We start from the raw sequence: 15,400 nt of genomic DNA, 5'->3' as shown, positions 1-15,400 counted from the left end.
ATCTTTCTTTGCTATTATTTTTTTTTCCTTCTTTTTATCTTATTTTTTTTAATTTTTATTTTGTATTTGTTTATTTTTTTTATACTATTATTATTATTATTATTATTATTATTATTATTAACATCTTGTTATTTGCACATTCTAGTCTAACTACTGTTTATATTTATACTTATGTTTATACTTATTATCATCTCTTCTAGTTGATTGTTTATTATTGAATGTTTCACTATTGGAGAGAGCACAGTTGACCGAGTCAAATTCCTCGTGTGTACAACATACACTTGGCCAATAAAGATGATTCTGATTCTGATTCTGAGATACTGTAGGTGTGCTTCACACAGAACATTCAGAGGCTGCACAGAACTTAAGCAAAGAGGAAACATTGTGTTCTGATAAAGTGGTCAATGAAATACGAGGTGGAGATGCTTCATTCCATACAGCTGAGAATACGATGGTTGAGGAAATGATTAAAAACTCACTGCACTGCTTACTATGGTGCATTGTTGGAAAGCACAAACATAGCTGAGTTCTTTTCTAGGCTGGAGTCTCTCTGCTTAAAGTTTGCAGGTTCTCTCTTCCCTCCACACAATAAATATTCAGAATTCTGTGTTTCAAAATGCAATTTGACTCAAGTTGTTTGCATTAGAGCAAAAAAGAAAATGCTGTAAAAAAAAAAAAAAAACGACATCATAATTCAGTTTTAGAGACTGCGCTCTTCAGAAAAGCCTTTGGTTAAATGGATTTTAAATATATCTTTTTACTTTTATGATGCTGCTGCTGTTGTTTAAATTTCTCCTGTGTTCTATACAGCACTTTGTGATTTTTATCTGAGAAAAGTGCTTTATAAATAAAAAATTACTTACTATTGTTTGCCTCATTTTGCCCATAGAAAACACCTGGTTCCTCTTTGTTTGCCCCTTTTTGGCCACTCTTGACAGCTTTTGGCCCATTTTAGTCACTTTTCACTCTTTTCTCACCAAGTTTTTGCCACTTTTGGACATTCTTAGCTTCCTGTTACCATGTCAAAAAAAGAAACCGTAGCGGACCGCACCGGCCTACTTTGGGTCAACGGCCCACCAGGACGATGCCCGGTGTGTCAGATGGCCAGTCCACCCCTGATCAACAACATAAGACATGTTTCAAGTATTAAAACCAGGAACATATTTCGTGAAGGTGATTCAGTGCTTCCACATTTGGATCAACCAGTACTCTGAACTTTCAAAGGTGACATCCTGAACAGCATCACTACACACAGGAGGCCAAGCTCAGTCCAGGCCTCGTTGGGTGAAGGTTGTGTTTTTCAGAGGTTTTTATGAATGCCAGGATTGGGGTCAACTATAATTGTAATCACATAATTGGTAATTAATTACAATTATGGTGTAATTATAATTTTAAAAATCTGTTGCTGTTGTAATTATAATTGAGGTCAGATATTGACTTTATAACTATAATTGCTATGAAAATGTATTAAAAATGTCAATTATAACTAAACACAAAACTGGGGAACCATGGTACAGTTCTACACATATGTTAACAATAATTAACACTAGCATGCCCAAGGTTTTCTTACTCCTGCTGCCCTGCCCAGAGGCCGCCAAATGACACTCATTTGCAACTCAGTGGGCCACCTCTCTTATGTAAATGCAGCCATTCGATCGGAATGTGCAGCTGGGCAGTGACAACTTTGGGGGTTGGTGTAAATGATGGCCAGTGTTGAGAAACCAGTTTCTCCCAGGTAGATGTTTGTTAATCCAAATAACATTATATGGAATTATTGGATAAGAATGGCCAAATTAATATGAGCCATGTGTGTTGTGATCAATTAATAAACCACAATAAATAAAATTAGAAAAATAAAAACAGTAATAAAGCAACCAAGCTCCTGTTTCCTACTCCTGTATTTTCACTATTTACCTTTATTGTTTTTGTGCTTATAAATCAAATGTATTGTTGCTATTTATGGTAAAGCAAGATTTCCGAGTGTGAAAAGGACTGTTTGAGTTCTCACTTTAAAAAGGTAAATTCACGAGGTCCACCATTCACTAACCAGGTCCATGAATTATTTTATTAAGCTATTATTTTACAAATTTGAAGAAAGTGCACAAGATGCACAAAGAATCAATGCTTCAACAGGGAAAAACAATCTCAATCTCTGTTTACACCATCAGTTATGCTGACATTATCCCTCTTGACCTTTGACCCAATGCGGAAGTACTGAACCATAGTGAAAGTTTGAAAAGGCTTATCACCTCAAGGTGAAAAAATAGCCAACTCAGGGCAGATATTTCACTGACTCTGGCGACTGAGAAGCAAGGATGTCAAAAGTTTACAGCTCTCAGCAGGCTTTGGAGATGATCCTAAATGACGAAGAAATATCCCTTCAGCTGAGTTCTGACTCTGAAATTTCTTCCGGTAAGATTTTCTAAACATCCTTTTTTTTGTTTGCTGATTATGGCAGTTGTGTTTTTAATGTCTCATTAATCACATCTCAAAAATATGATCACCCTATACATGAGGAGGATTCGCCACCTTCAGAAAAGAGAGGTCGCCTGGAGACACACGAGCGGCTGACAGAGACGGCAAAAGACGGCACAGCGTGGCGTGAAGAACAGGTCGGAAGGCCTCTCCATCACAGCCCAATTGAAGGTCACGTCACAGATGGAGAGCCAACTGCTTTGGCCAGAAGAAAGGTGACGAGTCGCTTACAGAGTTTCTTCTGCTTCATAACTCTGGAAATGCTTCGGACCATTCAGGAGTGGACTGTCCAGCATGCACTCCAGACACAACATGAGAACTGGTTCATGGCCATACCTGAACTAATGGCGTTCATTGCCATCCTGCTTCTGTGGGGGATTGTCCGCCTTCCATCGCTGCATGACGCATGGTCAGCAAAACTGGGACCGCCCCTGATCAACAGGATTATGGCTCGAAACCGTTTCAAGGACATCATTCAGCATCTACGCTTCGACGACAAGGACACACGTGGTGAACGAGTTGCGACTGACCGGTTTGCTGCAATCTCTGACGTTTGGGGGTCTTTTGTTGCCAACCGCATCACTTCGTACAACCCAGGCAGGCACATCACCATAGATGAGCAACTTTTTCCAACTAAGACTCGCTGCTGTTTCTTGCAATACATTGCAACGAAGCCGGACAAGTTTGGTATCAAGTTCTGTGTGGCATGTGACCTTAAATCCAAGTATGTGTGCAAAATCATCCCATATCTTGGCAAAGACCCCAGTCGTCCACCTGGGGAGAGATTGTCTGAAAATGTGGTGATGAAGCTTATGGAACCGTTTATGGACAAAGGAAGAACTGTTACAATCGACAATTTTTTCACTTCATTGTCACTAGCACGTCGACTGCACAGCCGGAAGACCACCCTCCTTGGCACAGTCAATAAGATTCGCCGGGAGCTTCCAGATTCAGCTAAAAAGAATTTGGCCCGTGAGGAATTCAGCACAGAAGTGTTTTCAACCTCTGGTGCCACACTGACTGTTTATGTGCCCAAACGAAAGAAGACTGTCTGCCTCCTCAGTAGCGTGCACAGCGTGGTGGAGACTGAGGCTACTCGGAAAAAAAAGCCGAACACAGTCACCGACTACAACAGCATGAAATGCGGTGTGGACGTCATGGCCCAGATGGTTCGAAAGTACACTGTGCGTTCAGGAACACGGCGTTGGCCAGTCGCTGTGTTTTACAACATGATTGACATTGCAGCGCTGAACGCACATGTGCTTTATCAGGCATGCACTGGGGTCAAGGAGAGGAGGGTGGACTTCTTGCTGGAGCTTGCAAATGAGCTTGCCCAGTCTCATATGGCAGCCAAGGAGGTGAATGAGCAAAACCTTCAGCAACAACCACCCACACCTGATGTGGGGAAAAGGGCATTGTGCCAGGTGAAGTGTTGCTGCAGGAAAAACCGTGCCACCAAGCGTTGTATGTATTGTGACAAGTTTGCATGTGGCAAATGCATAAAGGAGGTGTAGCAGTGCCAGAATTGTTCACAAAATCTCTATTAAATAAATTTCACCAAGAATGCAAACAAACTGTGTTGACGTCTCACGATTACTACTTACTACTTTCTGTTGCAAAAGTTGAAATATAAGTTGCAACCTCTATGTAGCTGCTGTATGGGAAACACAAAGGAGAATACAAAAGGTCTTTGTGTCCTGGAACCTACCTAGCCACCCCCCCCACCCTAGCTGAGGGGGGAGTAGTGGCCTCAGTAACATAACAATGGTCACAAGCTGAGTTGTTCACACCCGCCATCTGACACCAGCTTGGACATTAAAGGTATAGGTGTCAAATGACACCACTCTGGTCATGCTAGTGTTAAAATGTTTCATATCAATCTTTCTCACATTTTACCATTAAAAAAATTAAATCTAGGACTATACTGACACAAAAAAGGTTCAGATGCTCACAACAAAAATATGAAAACTTATATTTTCATTGATTAGGAAGCCTAACAAGGTAACCAATAGATAGGAAAGAAATTAGATGATATATATTTGTTTTTAGTGTATTTTACAAAACAATTGATGTTCTTAGTTCTTTCATTTCTTTTTATTTTACAGTCTATGAACACAGGCTGCTCCTGTCAGCTCTTCATCTCGCCCACATTCTTAATGGATCCCACTGGGTCCAACTTGTGCAGCAGGAGGTGTCCTTGAACTTGCGCTGCACTTATTTCAGAGTGGGCTGCTAGGGCCCGCTCTGCAAAGAGCTGGGCTTCAGAGGGCGACTCCTCAGGGTAAAACCTCTGGAACATGTGGGAGAGCTGCCAGTGGCTGCAGTGGCCGATGTACTGCTTCAGGTCCACGCGGCCTGGCCGGATCAGTGCTGGGTCTAATCTGTGGCCACAGATTACAGAAAGGACCACATGTTATTGTCAACATGCACAACTCTAATTCAAAAACACAACATGTCACTGAAATAAATCTGTCATTGCATTAGAAATGTCCAAAATATTCAAATAAAAAAAGCAAGTTCCTTTAATTGTGTTTTAACAGCACAATATTATAATAGTGTAATGTGTAAAGGACAAACAGACAGAGAAACTGAACCCTGAACTCTTAAATTCTACCTCATCCTGTTGTTTTTTTTGTCTAAAGAAAATGACAAAAATAAAAAATACAATCATCCAAACACCCAACACCTGTGCAGTACTTTTGATATATTCTTGGGGATAATAACACAATAACCACAAATGCATGTTCATGTTTGTATGAGTTACATTTTCTAAATTGGAATACCAAGACAAAGTCAGCAAGTTGTCAAATCTATTCACAGAAACACTAAAAAAATAAACAAATACAACAGAATTCACATCAAGACCATTGAAATCATATGCTTGAAATATCATTGATTCAATTTGAAAATAAGAAAAAGCAAGTTTAAAAATACAATTTAATGCTGTTTGGTACGACACTGTAAACACAATTACAAGTTGTTTTTGTGTTTGCATACACAAATGGATTTATGTTTGTATGCTCTACCTTTAAAATATAGTAATACATTGTTGTTTTTTAATCCAATAAACCCTGATTTGATCACAAACAATGTTAAACATGATTGGTTTCAGGTCTGACATTAAAGATCTCTATTGAAGATTTACATGCAGGATTTAAACAAATAGACTTCATAAATAAACTGTGAGCTTCTGCTGACACTGGTCACTTTGACCTTTGACCTTAGGGAGACCATTCCTGACCTTGTGTTGATCTGCAATCACTCTGTGTACATTTGCATCAAATATTTAATAAACCATTGCTCTGACAGTGCTGTAGGTTTCTACATTCCTTAACAAAAGAGGTTTCCAACCTTTTTCTTGTCGTGATCCCATTTTTCTATCACTAATTTCTGGTGACCACAGAGACTTTTTCTTCTCTAAACTTATTTCTTTGCTCATGTTTGTTACACTGTGTTACAAATACAGAGTTGCCAGGATTAAAGCACAAAGTGACAATATGAGCAAGCTCAGATATTTTTATACTGCATCTTATTTGAACTAGATTTAGATTTGAGAAAGTGAAATTATAGATATACAGTTGTCTGACATTGTGTGTAGTGTTTTAATTTGAAAAAGAATAATAATTATTAAATATCTTTGAGCATCTATTTATTTCTGTGATATTATGTAATGTTTATTTTTTAATTGTGCAAAATAAATAAATACATAAATAAAAATAAACACAGTTTAAAAAAATGTTTTAAATATAATTTTAATCAGTATTTACATTTTATTTTATTATTACTAAACATTTCAGGCAACCCCAAAGTTGAGAAAAAAAACCTGCGTAATTGGTAATTAAGTACAATTATGATGTAATTTACTTTAATATTTGACTTTGTAATTGGGATGCACATTCTATAAAAATTGTAATTAAGTGCTAAACTGGGGAAGCATGTTACAGTTTTATGGCTTACACATACGTAGTTAACAATTATTAAAATATCAAGTTTACTTGTTGGTTCTCTTGAGGATCATTTCACCAATTTACAAAATAAAATACAAGGGGTATACAGACCATATGCCAACACCAAAAACATTATTACCAATATTTTCATTGATTAGGATCCCCGACAAGGTAACAAAGAGATAAAAAACAAATTAGATGATCGATAATATTTTATAGTGTATTTTACAGCTGCTCTATGACTTGGATCAAAACTGCCCCCTTACCATAAGAGATGCTAACAGAAAGCTAACACAAGAGGAAGGTCAAGTTATATGAGATTATTTATTAAAGGCTCAGTAAATGTGATTCACTGTAATTGAACACGAGTAATTGAGAAAGTAATTGTAATTGAGAGGAAAAATAATAGTAGTAGGGGAAAATGCAGGTCAACGTAATTGTAATTGAGTTGTAAATGAACAGAGATAATTGAAGACATAATTGAAGACACAAAATATGAAATAAATCCATCTAGTGGTTTGTTTGTGGTCTGTGTAAGTCTTACAACACAAAGAAAAATGCTCCATTTCAAATGTTCCACATTTGTGACATCACAAGTGAAATTGTTTTTCTCGCTAGCGAAGGAGTGATGGCTACGGCAAAACTAACTACAGAACTTTCCTGCTGCTGGTCCCGCGTCTCCACGGTGAACATACACTGTACTGTAAGCACTATTTGTTCATGCAGAGGTGTATTCTGCTCTTATGGTTTCCAGCACATCTCGTGGTTCGGCGCATTGTCGAACCTGTTATATCTCCTCGTATCGCTTGTCTGACGTGTTTGTGAAACAATGCGATGCAGCGGTTGGAGAAAACAAATGACTATCACCTTAAATGCACTATTCCTGTAGTTAGAAGAGCAGAGGAGAAAAAGCAAGTGACTTAGCAGCCTCACACTCCTGAGAGTTCAAATGACTGCTGCTGCGAGACCCTAAGCGATGAGCCGGACTCACAATAATGATAGCCGCTTAATATCCATGTGTTTTACTGTAATGTGCAGTCAACAGTGTGTGGATAGCACAAATAAAATGGCTTTGTTGATCACTGATTTCCCTCGTAGAAGAGCGAGTGAGCGTCTGATATGCCCATTCATGAATACGCACAAGTAGTCCACTTGAGTTTGGGAAAATAAACCTCAAATACTATGTTTTTGGGGTTCTTAGAAGAAATGGAGAGGGGTGAAAAATTGCATATATGTGCCCTTTAATTTAATTTAATTTAAATCACACCTCAAACACTGTCTCATCTCTAATCAGTCATGCCAACACTAACCTGTGGCTACCCTGACTGTGTGTGCCTCTTGGTGACTTTTTAACATTTTATTTTATGAACTTGTATGTTTTAATCTGATGATTGTCTCTGTTTATTTTCTTATTTTATTTTTTATTTTTATAATATGTGAATGGAAGTGTGATATGTCATTATGTAGTTACATTTTTCACTGTATATTTTATTGAATATTTCCTGTAATTTGTATTCTTTTAGGGTGACATTTGAACATTCTGTCCAGGGACTACAGATAAAAAAATAACCTTCTGGCTAAATCTGGTACATTTTCTGTATGGATATTAATGTTCACTGTCCCTGTTAAATAAACCAATAAATAAGATTAAAATGTAAATCACCCCTACCCTGCGTACAGCCTTACCTGTCTATGAAGTTGGTGGTCATAAAAACTATTCTAGCCTCAGATGAGGCCACCCCATCCAGAGAGTTCAGCAGTCCACTGAAGGTCAATCGTCCCATCCCTTGATAGGCCAGAGGGTCTGAGATCAAATAAAGCACAGCTCATTGGTCCAAATACCATCAGTAATCATCAAAGCACCAATGATCCTCCTTCTACTCACTCTCAGTGGGAAGCAGCTCTCGGCTGACGAAAGCTGCATCTACGTCCTCCAGCAGAATGATGCTCTGCTGTGGGGCCACACTCAGGAGGTGGTTCAGACGGTCGTCTGATAGCGTGCGGTCGCTGAGACTCAGCAGACAGATGCTGTAGCCCAGCTCACCTGCCAACGCCGTTCTGAAACAGAACAGGCAAAAGAGTGGGAATGATTCTCCACGTGAAGAATGACAGAAAAGAATCAGAAAGGACAGGAAGTCCAGACTCACATAAAGCTGCTCTTTCCACATCCTGGAGGACCATAGAGCAAATATCCTCTTCTGTAGGGAATACCTGCAGAGAACCAGTTACATATGGAATCAGAACAGTATCATAATGAATGAACTCTTGCAGGGTTTTTCACGAATGCACATGCTTTGTTTCGCAGTTGTATTTCAGATTCACAAATGCACACGATCTGTTTCGCAAATATATATTTTATGCAAACCTGTAATATAAATTCTGAAATGCACACGCTCGACTTCACAAATATTATTTTGAGGCACACTTGTAATATAAATCCACAGATAATGCAAATTGCTGAATGTGCATTTACAAACTGCGTCTGTGCTGTGAAACATCTGCACATTTGTGAGAGAAATGTGTGTGGTGAATTTTGAGACTGCCATGACGTCGCGGGTCAACGAACGTCACCATTGGCTGATAAAAGTGATTGACAGATTAATCAGCCAATCAGGTTTGTTTGCTTTCAGCCAATCATATGGCTTCTTGCATTTTCTCCACACTTTTAAACCAATTGCAGAGTTACTGATATGTGTGCATGTGCAGTGTTCTAACATGGGCAATATATCGACATTGAAAATTTATTAAGATTTCTATTTTGGTGATATAGAAAATTACAATGTCGCCTTTAACAATATGTTTTTATTTCATAGCTTATTTTGTATTAAAACACTGATTTCGTCCTCACCCAAACCTTCATCAAAACAAGCCACACTACAGAACTCACTCACACGTGCTGTCCCGTAGAGGAGAAAAAGCCAAAAGTGGCACATATTGTGGAGCCGTTTGTTGTGCCTGTGTGGCATTTTGCTTCAGCAAATTTAATCCAGAATTGTTTTTTTGGTAAGACTTTATTGAGTTAAAAATATTGGGATTTATATCATACATCGCCATTTTGAGAAAAAAATATCGAGATATAAGTTTTGGTTCATATGGTCCAGCCCTGGTTCCCCTATCAACATCATCTGCTACACATCCTGCAACTTTGCAAATAACACGTTGGATGAAAGTGTAAGATTTGATCCTCAGCTTTGATCCAGAAAAACACAACACCAGTAACACCCGTTTAAACTTAAGAGTCAATTATTCTTCAATATATCATTTTAGTAGATTTCCTGTGGATATAGCCACAAAAAAGAATCTGAAAAGATGCTGAAAATCTCCAGGTTTTTTCTTCAAACAACATGCATTCATCAACATTAGGACAAAATTCTGAAAGACAGCATGTCCTGAGATTTCTGACCTCGATCTGTGTACCACTTGGGGTTTCCAATGAAGTCCTTCACGTCGTCGACAATCCTTTGAGCGACGCCCTCCTCCAGCACCACAGAGCTGAGGGGTCTTCGTCGCCGTGGGAAACCAAACGGCCTCCACTCTCCTCCCATGGCTGTGTACATCACTGTCCTCCCCTCCTCCTGCTTCAGGGCCAATTCTCGGGCTGTAAAATACCACAAACAGCTGCAGCGTGGGTCCACATTGTTGCAGCACAGCTGCTGTTAAATAACACTGAGGGACAGATTCACTAAATGTTTAGTGCAATTAAAACGTGTGCAAACATCACTCCACATGCTAATAAGGAGTACAAAGCCCAGGGAATCAGGAGTGTGCCGCCTCTACTTTTCCCAATGATCCCCCAATCCATTTAGCGCGTTTCCCTCTAATGAATATGCATAGTAGGGGGTGCAAAAATATGGGAGGAGGAAATGCAAATAAATTAATGCAAGTAGAGCAATGTGTTTCATGAAATCTGGAACTGTCTGCAGTGATTGTTCTAGTTCTAATAGTATGACTGAAAAGCAGGTGCAAACATACACGCAGAGATCATTGCTGCAGTAAATGTGGACAGAAAACACAGCGGAGATGGAAAAAAGGCTCCAGCTGTGTGTGTGTGTGTGTGTGTGTGTGTGTGTGTGAGAAAGCTGGCTGCGCGTCCATCTCTGCTCTGCAAATCACTGTCTCACACACAGACACGCAGAGGTGTCCAATTCTGGTCCTTGAGGGCCACAATCCAGCATGTTTTAGATGTTTCCCTCTTTCAACACACCTGATTCAAATGATTAGGATCGTTATCAGGCTTCTGCAGAGCTGGATGAGGAGTTGATCATTTGAATCAGGTGTGTTGGAAGAGGGAAACATCTAAAACATGCTGGATAGTGGCCCTCGAGGACCGAAATTGGACACCCCTGCTCTAGAGCAGTGATGTTTTGGGGCTGTTGCTGGACAACACAAACTTTCAACTCTCTCCAAAGATTTTCTATGGGGTTGAGATCTGGAGACTGGCTAGGCCACTCCAGGACCTTGAAATGCTTCTTACAAAGCCACTCCTTCATTGCCCGGGAGGTGTGTTTGGGATCATTGTTGTGCTGAAAGATCCAGCCACGTTTCATCTTCAATGCTCTTGCTGATGGGAGGTTTTCACTCAAAATCTCGCGATACATGGCCCCATTCATCCATCCATTTTCATACCCGCTTATTCCCATTTTAACAGGGTCGCGGGGGTCTGCCGGTGCCAATTTCCGGCTCTCATAGGGCGCTGGGTGGGGGTACACCCTGGACAGGGCGCCAGTCCATCACAGGGCAACACAGACACAGACAACCATTCACTCTCTCATTCACTCCTATGGGCAATTTAGAGACTCCAATCAACCTTACAGTCATGTTTTTGGATGGTGGGAGGAAGCCGGAGTACCCGGAGGAAACCCACGCAGCACAAGGAGAACATGCAAACTCCACACAGAAAGGACCCAAGTCCACCCCAGGGCTTGAACCCAGGACCTTCTTGCTGTGAGGCGGACGTGCTAACCACTAATCCAGGCCCCATTCATTCTTTCCTTTACACGGATCAGTCGTCCTGGTCCCTTTGCAGAGAAACAGCCCCAAAGCATGATGTTACCACCCCCATGCTTTACAGTAGGTATGGTGTTCTTTGTCCTCCAAACACAACGAGTTGAGTTTTTTCCAAAAAGTTCTATTTTGGTTTCATCTGACCATATGACATTCGTCCAATCCTCTTCTGGATCATCCAAATGCTCTGTAGCAAACTTCAGATGGGCCCAGACATGTACTGTCTTAAGCAGGGGGAAACGTCTGGCACTGCAGGATTTGAGTCCCTGTGTTACTGATGGTAGCCTTTGTTACTTTAGTGCCAGCTCTCTGCAGGTCATTCACTTGGAGATTATCAGTGGTCTTGTAAGTCTTCCATTTTCTAATAATTGCTCCCACAGTTGATTTCTTCACACCAAGCTGCTTACCTATTGCAGATTCAGTCTTCCCAGCCTGGTGCAGGTCTACACTTTTGTTTCTGGTGTCCTTTGACAGCTCTTTGGTCTTGGTCATTGTGGAGTTTGGAGTGTGACTGTTTGAGGTTGTGGACAGGTGTCTTTTATACTGATAACGAGTTCAAACAGGTGCCATTAACACAGGTAACGAGTGGAGGACAGAGGAGCCTCTTAAAGAAGAAGTTACAGGTCTATGAGAGCCAAAAATCTTGCTTGTTTGTAGGTGACAGAATACTTATTTTATCGAGGGATTTACCAATTCATTCATTAAAAATCCTACTATCTGATTTTATGGATTTTTTTTCTCATTTTGTCTCTCATAGTTGAGGTATAGCTATGATGAAAATTACAGGCCTGGCTCATCTTTTTAAGTAGGAGTACTTGCACAATTGGTGGCTGACTAAATACTTTTTTGCCCCACTGTATCTATCTATCAATATATCTGCTGCAATTCATCCATTTTTTTTTGTTTCCTCTTCCAACACCTTCAATTCTGCTGCTTCACATTTTTATTATAGCTTCCACGCACTCATGTTCACCCTCCATGTTCAAAACAAAACGTACAAAATGCTCATTTAAATAGGGCAGTCTGCACCACTTCTGCATGTGCACTAATCATTGCTGCAATCTTAGTGAGTTCCGCACAGCAGGTGAGGAAACTGCATCACTAAAGTTTACCACCCTTTACTGTTTTTCAGATCTTTCATCCCTGAGATGTCTGTAGTCGTGAAAATAGAGTCGTACCTTCCTGTAGGATATTGAAGAAGATTTGTCGGTCCCTGCCTAAAGCGGTAAAGGTGACTGACTCCCACGGCGTTCCCGTGTGCAGGTCCACCATCTGCTTCTCCCTGGTCCGCTCCACTCTGATCCACTTCTTGCCATACCTGCAAACCAACACAATGGATAAGTCCATCACAATAAAGATCACAAACAATGGAATTTTTTTTCTCATAATGGTGAAATACAATATAAATCTTGATCATTTTTATTCAAAAAAAGACAATTTAGGGTTACATTTGCTGATGCAAAATGCCACACAGGCTAAATTAACATCAGTGCTTTAAGAATGGTAAAAAAGTAAATGCACAAAATGAAAAAAAACAAAAAAAACACAAATTGACAGAGAAATACCCAAAAGAACAACACAAAAACTTAATAAGACAACAAAACACACAAAAAGAGAAGAAAATGGACAATGGGATAACAAAATTACATAAAAGAACATCAAAAGTACAGGGAAAAACTCCAAAAACATACAAATAAACATAGAAATACACAAAAAACAACACAGACACAAAAGGACACAAAAAGAGAAAAAATGCACAATGATACAACAAAAATATATAAAAGAACAAAAATAAACAAAAGTAGAAAAAATACACAATGGGACTGGTACTTTTATTCACGAACAGCTGCACAATATGAGCCAGTTTTGGCTTTTACTCCTTTAAGGGGCAGCACATGTGAGTGAGTTCTTTAGCGTAGTTTGTTTAGGGGAAGGTCTGGGATAAGACGAACTCAGTGATCATCTCACTGTGATTTATATGCTGTTCTGAGGATCATATGTATAACCTTATAAATCAAAAAATCAATTGAAACAGTTCAAACTTAACAGAACTTTCCAAGCCTAATTATTTGTCCTCATGCATTTGTTTGTGAATCCAGTACAAACAGGTACAAAGAAACTAGAATTTGCAGGGTCATAATGCTAATGATATTTCATATTTGTTCATTTTGAGCTAGTCTTTCAGAACTTTGGGGAGAACAAAAATGATGTTATTATCCTGTAAACATTTGTAGTCTGTAGTAAATAAACAATTATCGTTAAGTCAAGTACGGTAATCCATAAAAACATTGTTCTCTCGTTTGGCTGGAGCTACATTACATTAGTTAGAATACTTTAATCAAACGAGTGCAGGGGTGTCAAACTCATTTTAGTTCAGGGGCCGAATACTGAGCAGTTCATCCTAAGTGAGTCGCAGATTTTAGGCGGGAAAATGATTATTGTGATGTAGTTTGCACTTCCACATATAAATAAATTATAGAATATGTATGGGACTGCTAATATCAAAGTAATAAGTGACAGCTATCAGTCTATTCAGCATCTTCACTTTCAATTTATTTCAATTTGTGGCCAATTTTTATGTTATTTAGGGAATTTTTGTGAAATAATTTTAAGAAAATTACAGGAATTTGGAATTACTGAGAGTTATTTTAACAATTTGAGATTAAAAATGATTGCCATCATGTGATATAAGCATGGGGAAAATGTAACACCTGCTAATATTGTCAAGTTTCATTGAAGTTGTGAATTATTTTGGAGATATCTACACCTGAATTAGTTGGTAATTTACACAATGATTCATGGTTTTGCTGAATTTGTTTCCTTCTGCTGGGGGCCGAATTGGATGCTCTAAATGGCCAGATTTGGCCCCCGGGCCTTGAGTTTGATCCTTGAGACCTAGGAAAGCATACTGAAATGAATAATTGGCTTCAGCTGCCCTGGTCAACACAACTTGAATTGATGAGAACATAAAAATAAATAAATGGAGTGATGGAGCATTTCTTTACCATATGATGTGGTTTCCAGGACTTGGGTGGAAGTCAAACTGTGTGTGCACACGTCCGCTCTCGTGTGCCAGGTAGGATGTCTCCACGCTCAGGTGCTGAGTGTGTCTCGCATGTTTGGTGATCCAGCTCAGCAGCCACGTGTAGCTCTTGTCCCGGCTCGGGACCTCCAGGGTGGTCATGTAGTGCCTGCGGAAGAAGATCATCCCCACCTGGGCACTTTTCCTGGCCAAGGCCAAGGCTGTCCCGATCCCGACCAGCCCAAATCCAGCCCCAAAGTAGGGGTTGTCCTTCAGACCGTCCAGGAAGTCTGACAGAGGCATGATGAGGTTGTGCTGATGGGTCACTCCACGGAAAGCATCAATCTGAAGGTTTGGGGAAGGACATGGCTTTGAGACTCAATGCTGGATCTGCAGTCATTTATTATTATTATTATTATTAGTAGTAGTAGTATTACTATTAACAGGCTGATCAGAATCACAATCAGAAATACATTATTTATCCCAGGGGGAAATTACTTGTGTCACAGAGGCTCGATAAATTTTACAAATAAAAAGATTAAACACTAGAAAGAAAGAAAGAAAAAAAGAAAGAAAGAACATACATAATCAAATAAAAATTAAACACAAGTGCACACATTACAGTAGAACAAAAAATAAGTTCAAAATAATAACACAAATATACAATTGGAATAATATAATAAAACATACATACATTAATCAAAGCTGTCAAGTTAACGTGATGACAGCTACTACATGCGATATAAGGCTGTTTGTATTTAATTGTGTACTGACTCACTCGTAGCCTTCACGCCTCTTTGTTCTGTTCAATCAGTTTTTAGTGGAAAATACGATAAATAAATAAAGGCACGTCTTTCACCCATGTGTGCTGTTGTCCTATCATATGTCTATGGTCGGTCCGCTCATGTGTTTAGAACTCCACTCCACTTCCTGTGTTCACTGTAAACACTTC

The 15,400-nt window shown here is 39.5% G+C and overlaps 1 protein-coding gene across 2 annotated transcripts; it reads right to left on the bottom strand.

Annotated features, from left to right (window-relative positions):
- Positions 1-4,554: 4,554 nt before the first annotated feature.
- Positions 4,555-15,385, bottom strand: LOC114455267 (mitochondrial chaperone BCS1). 2 transcript variants are annotated; one of them, XM_028436391.1, is made up of 8 exons: positions 15,223-15,385; positions 14,432-14,793; positions 12,605-12,744; positions 9,826-10,020; positions 8,570-8,633; positions 8,308-8,480; positions 8,109-8,226; positions 4,555-4,856 (listed from the first exon to the last, which is right to left on the bottom strand). In XM_028436391.1, exons 2-8 carry the CDS (start codon positions 14,749-14,751, stop codon positions 4,604-4,606), a joined length of 1,263 nt encoding a protein of 420 aa, XP_028292192.1. In that variant the 5' UTR covers positions 14,752-14,793; positions 15,223-15,385; the 3' UTR covers positions 4,555-4,603. The 2 variants fall into 2 exon arrangements, with proteins under 2 accessions (XP_028292192.1, XP_028292191.1); XM_028436390.1 differs by having other exon boundaries at positions 15,227-15,384.
- Between the last annotated feature and the right edge of the window lie 15 nt (positions 15,386-15,400).

Source organism: Gouania willdenowi, chromosome 21, assembly GCF_900634775.1.
Source record: "Gouania willdenowi chromosome 21, fGouWil2.1, whole genome shotgun sequence".
Taxonomy (NCBI): domain Eukaryota; kingdom Metazoa; phylum Chordata; class Actinopteri; order Blenniiformes; family Gobiesocidae; genus Gouania; species Gouania willdenowi.
The sequence above is the reverse complement of the archived record's forward strand: the minus strand, read 5'-3'. Positions and strand labels throughout refer to the sequence as shown.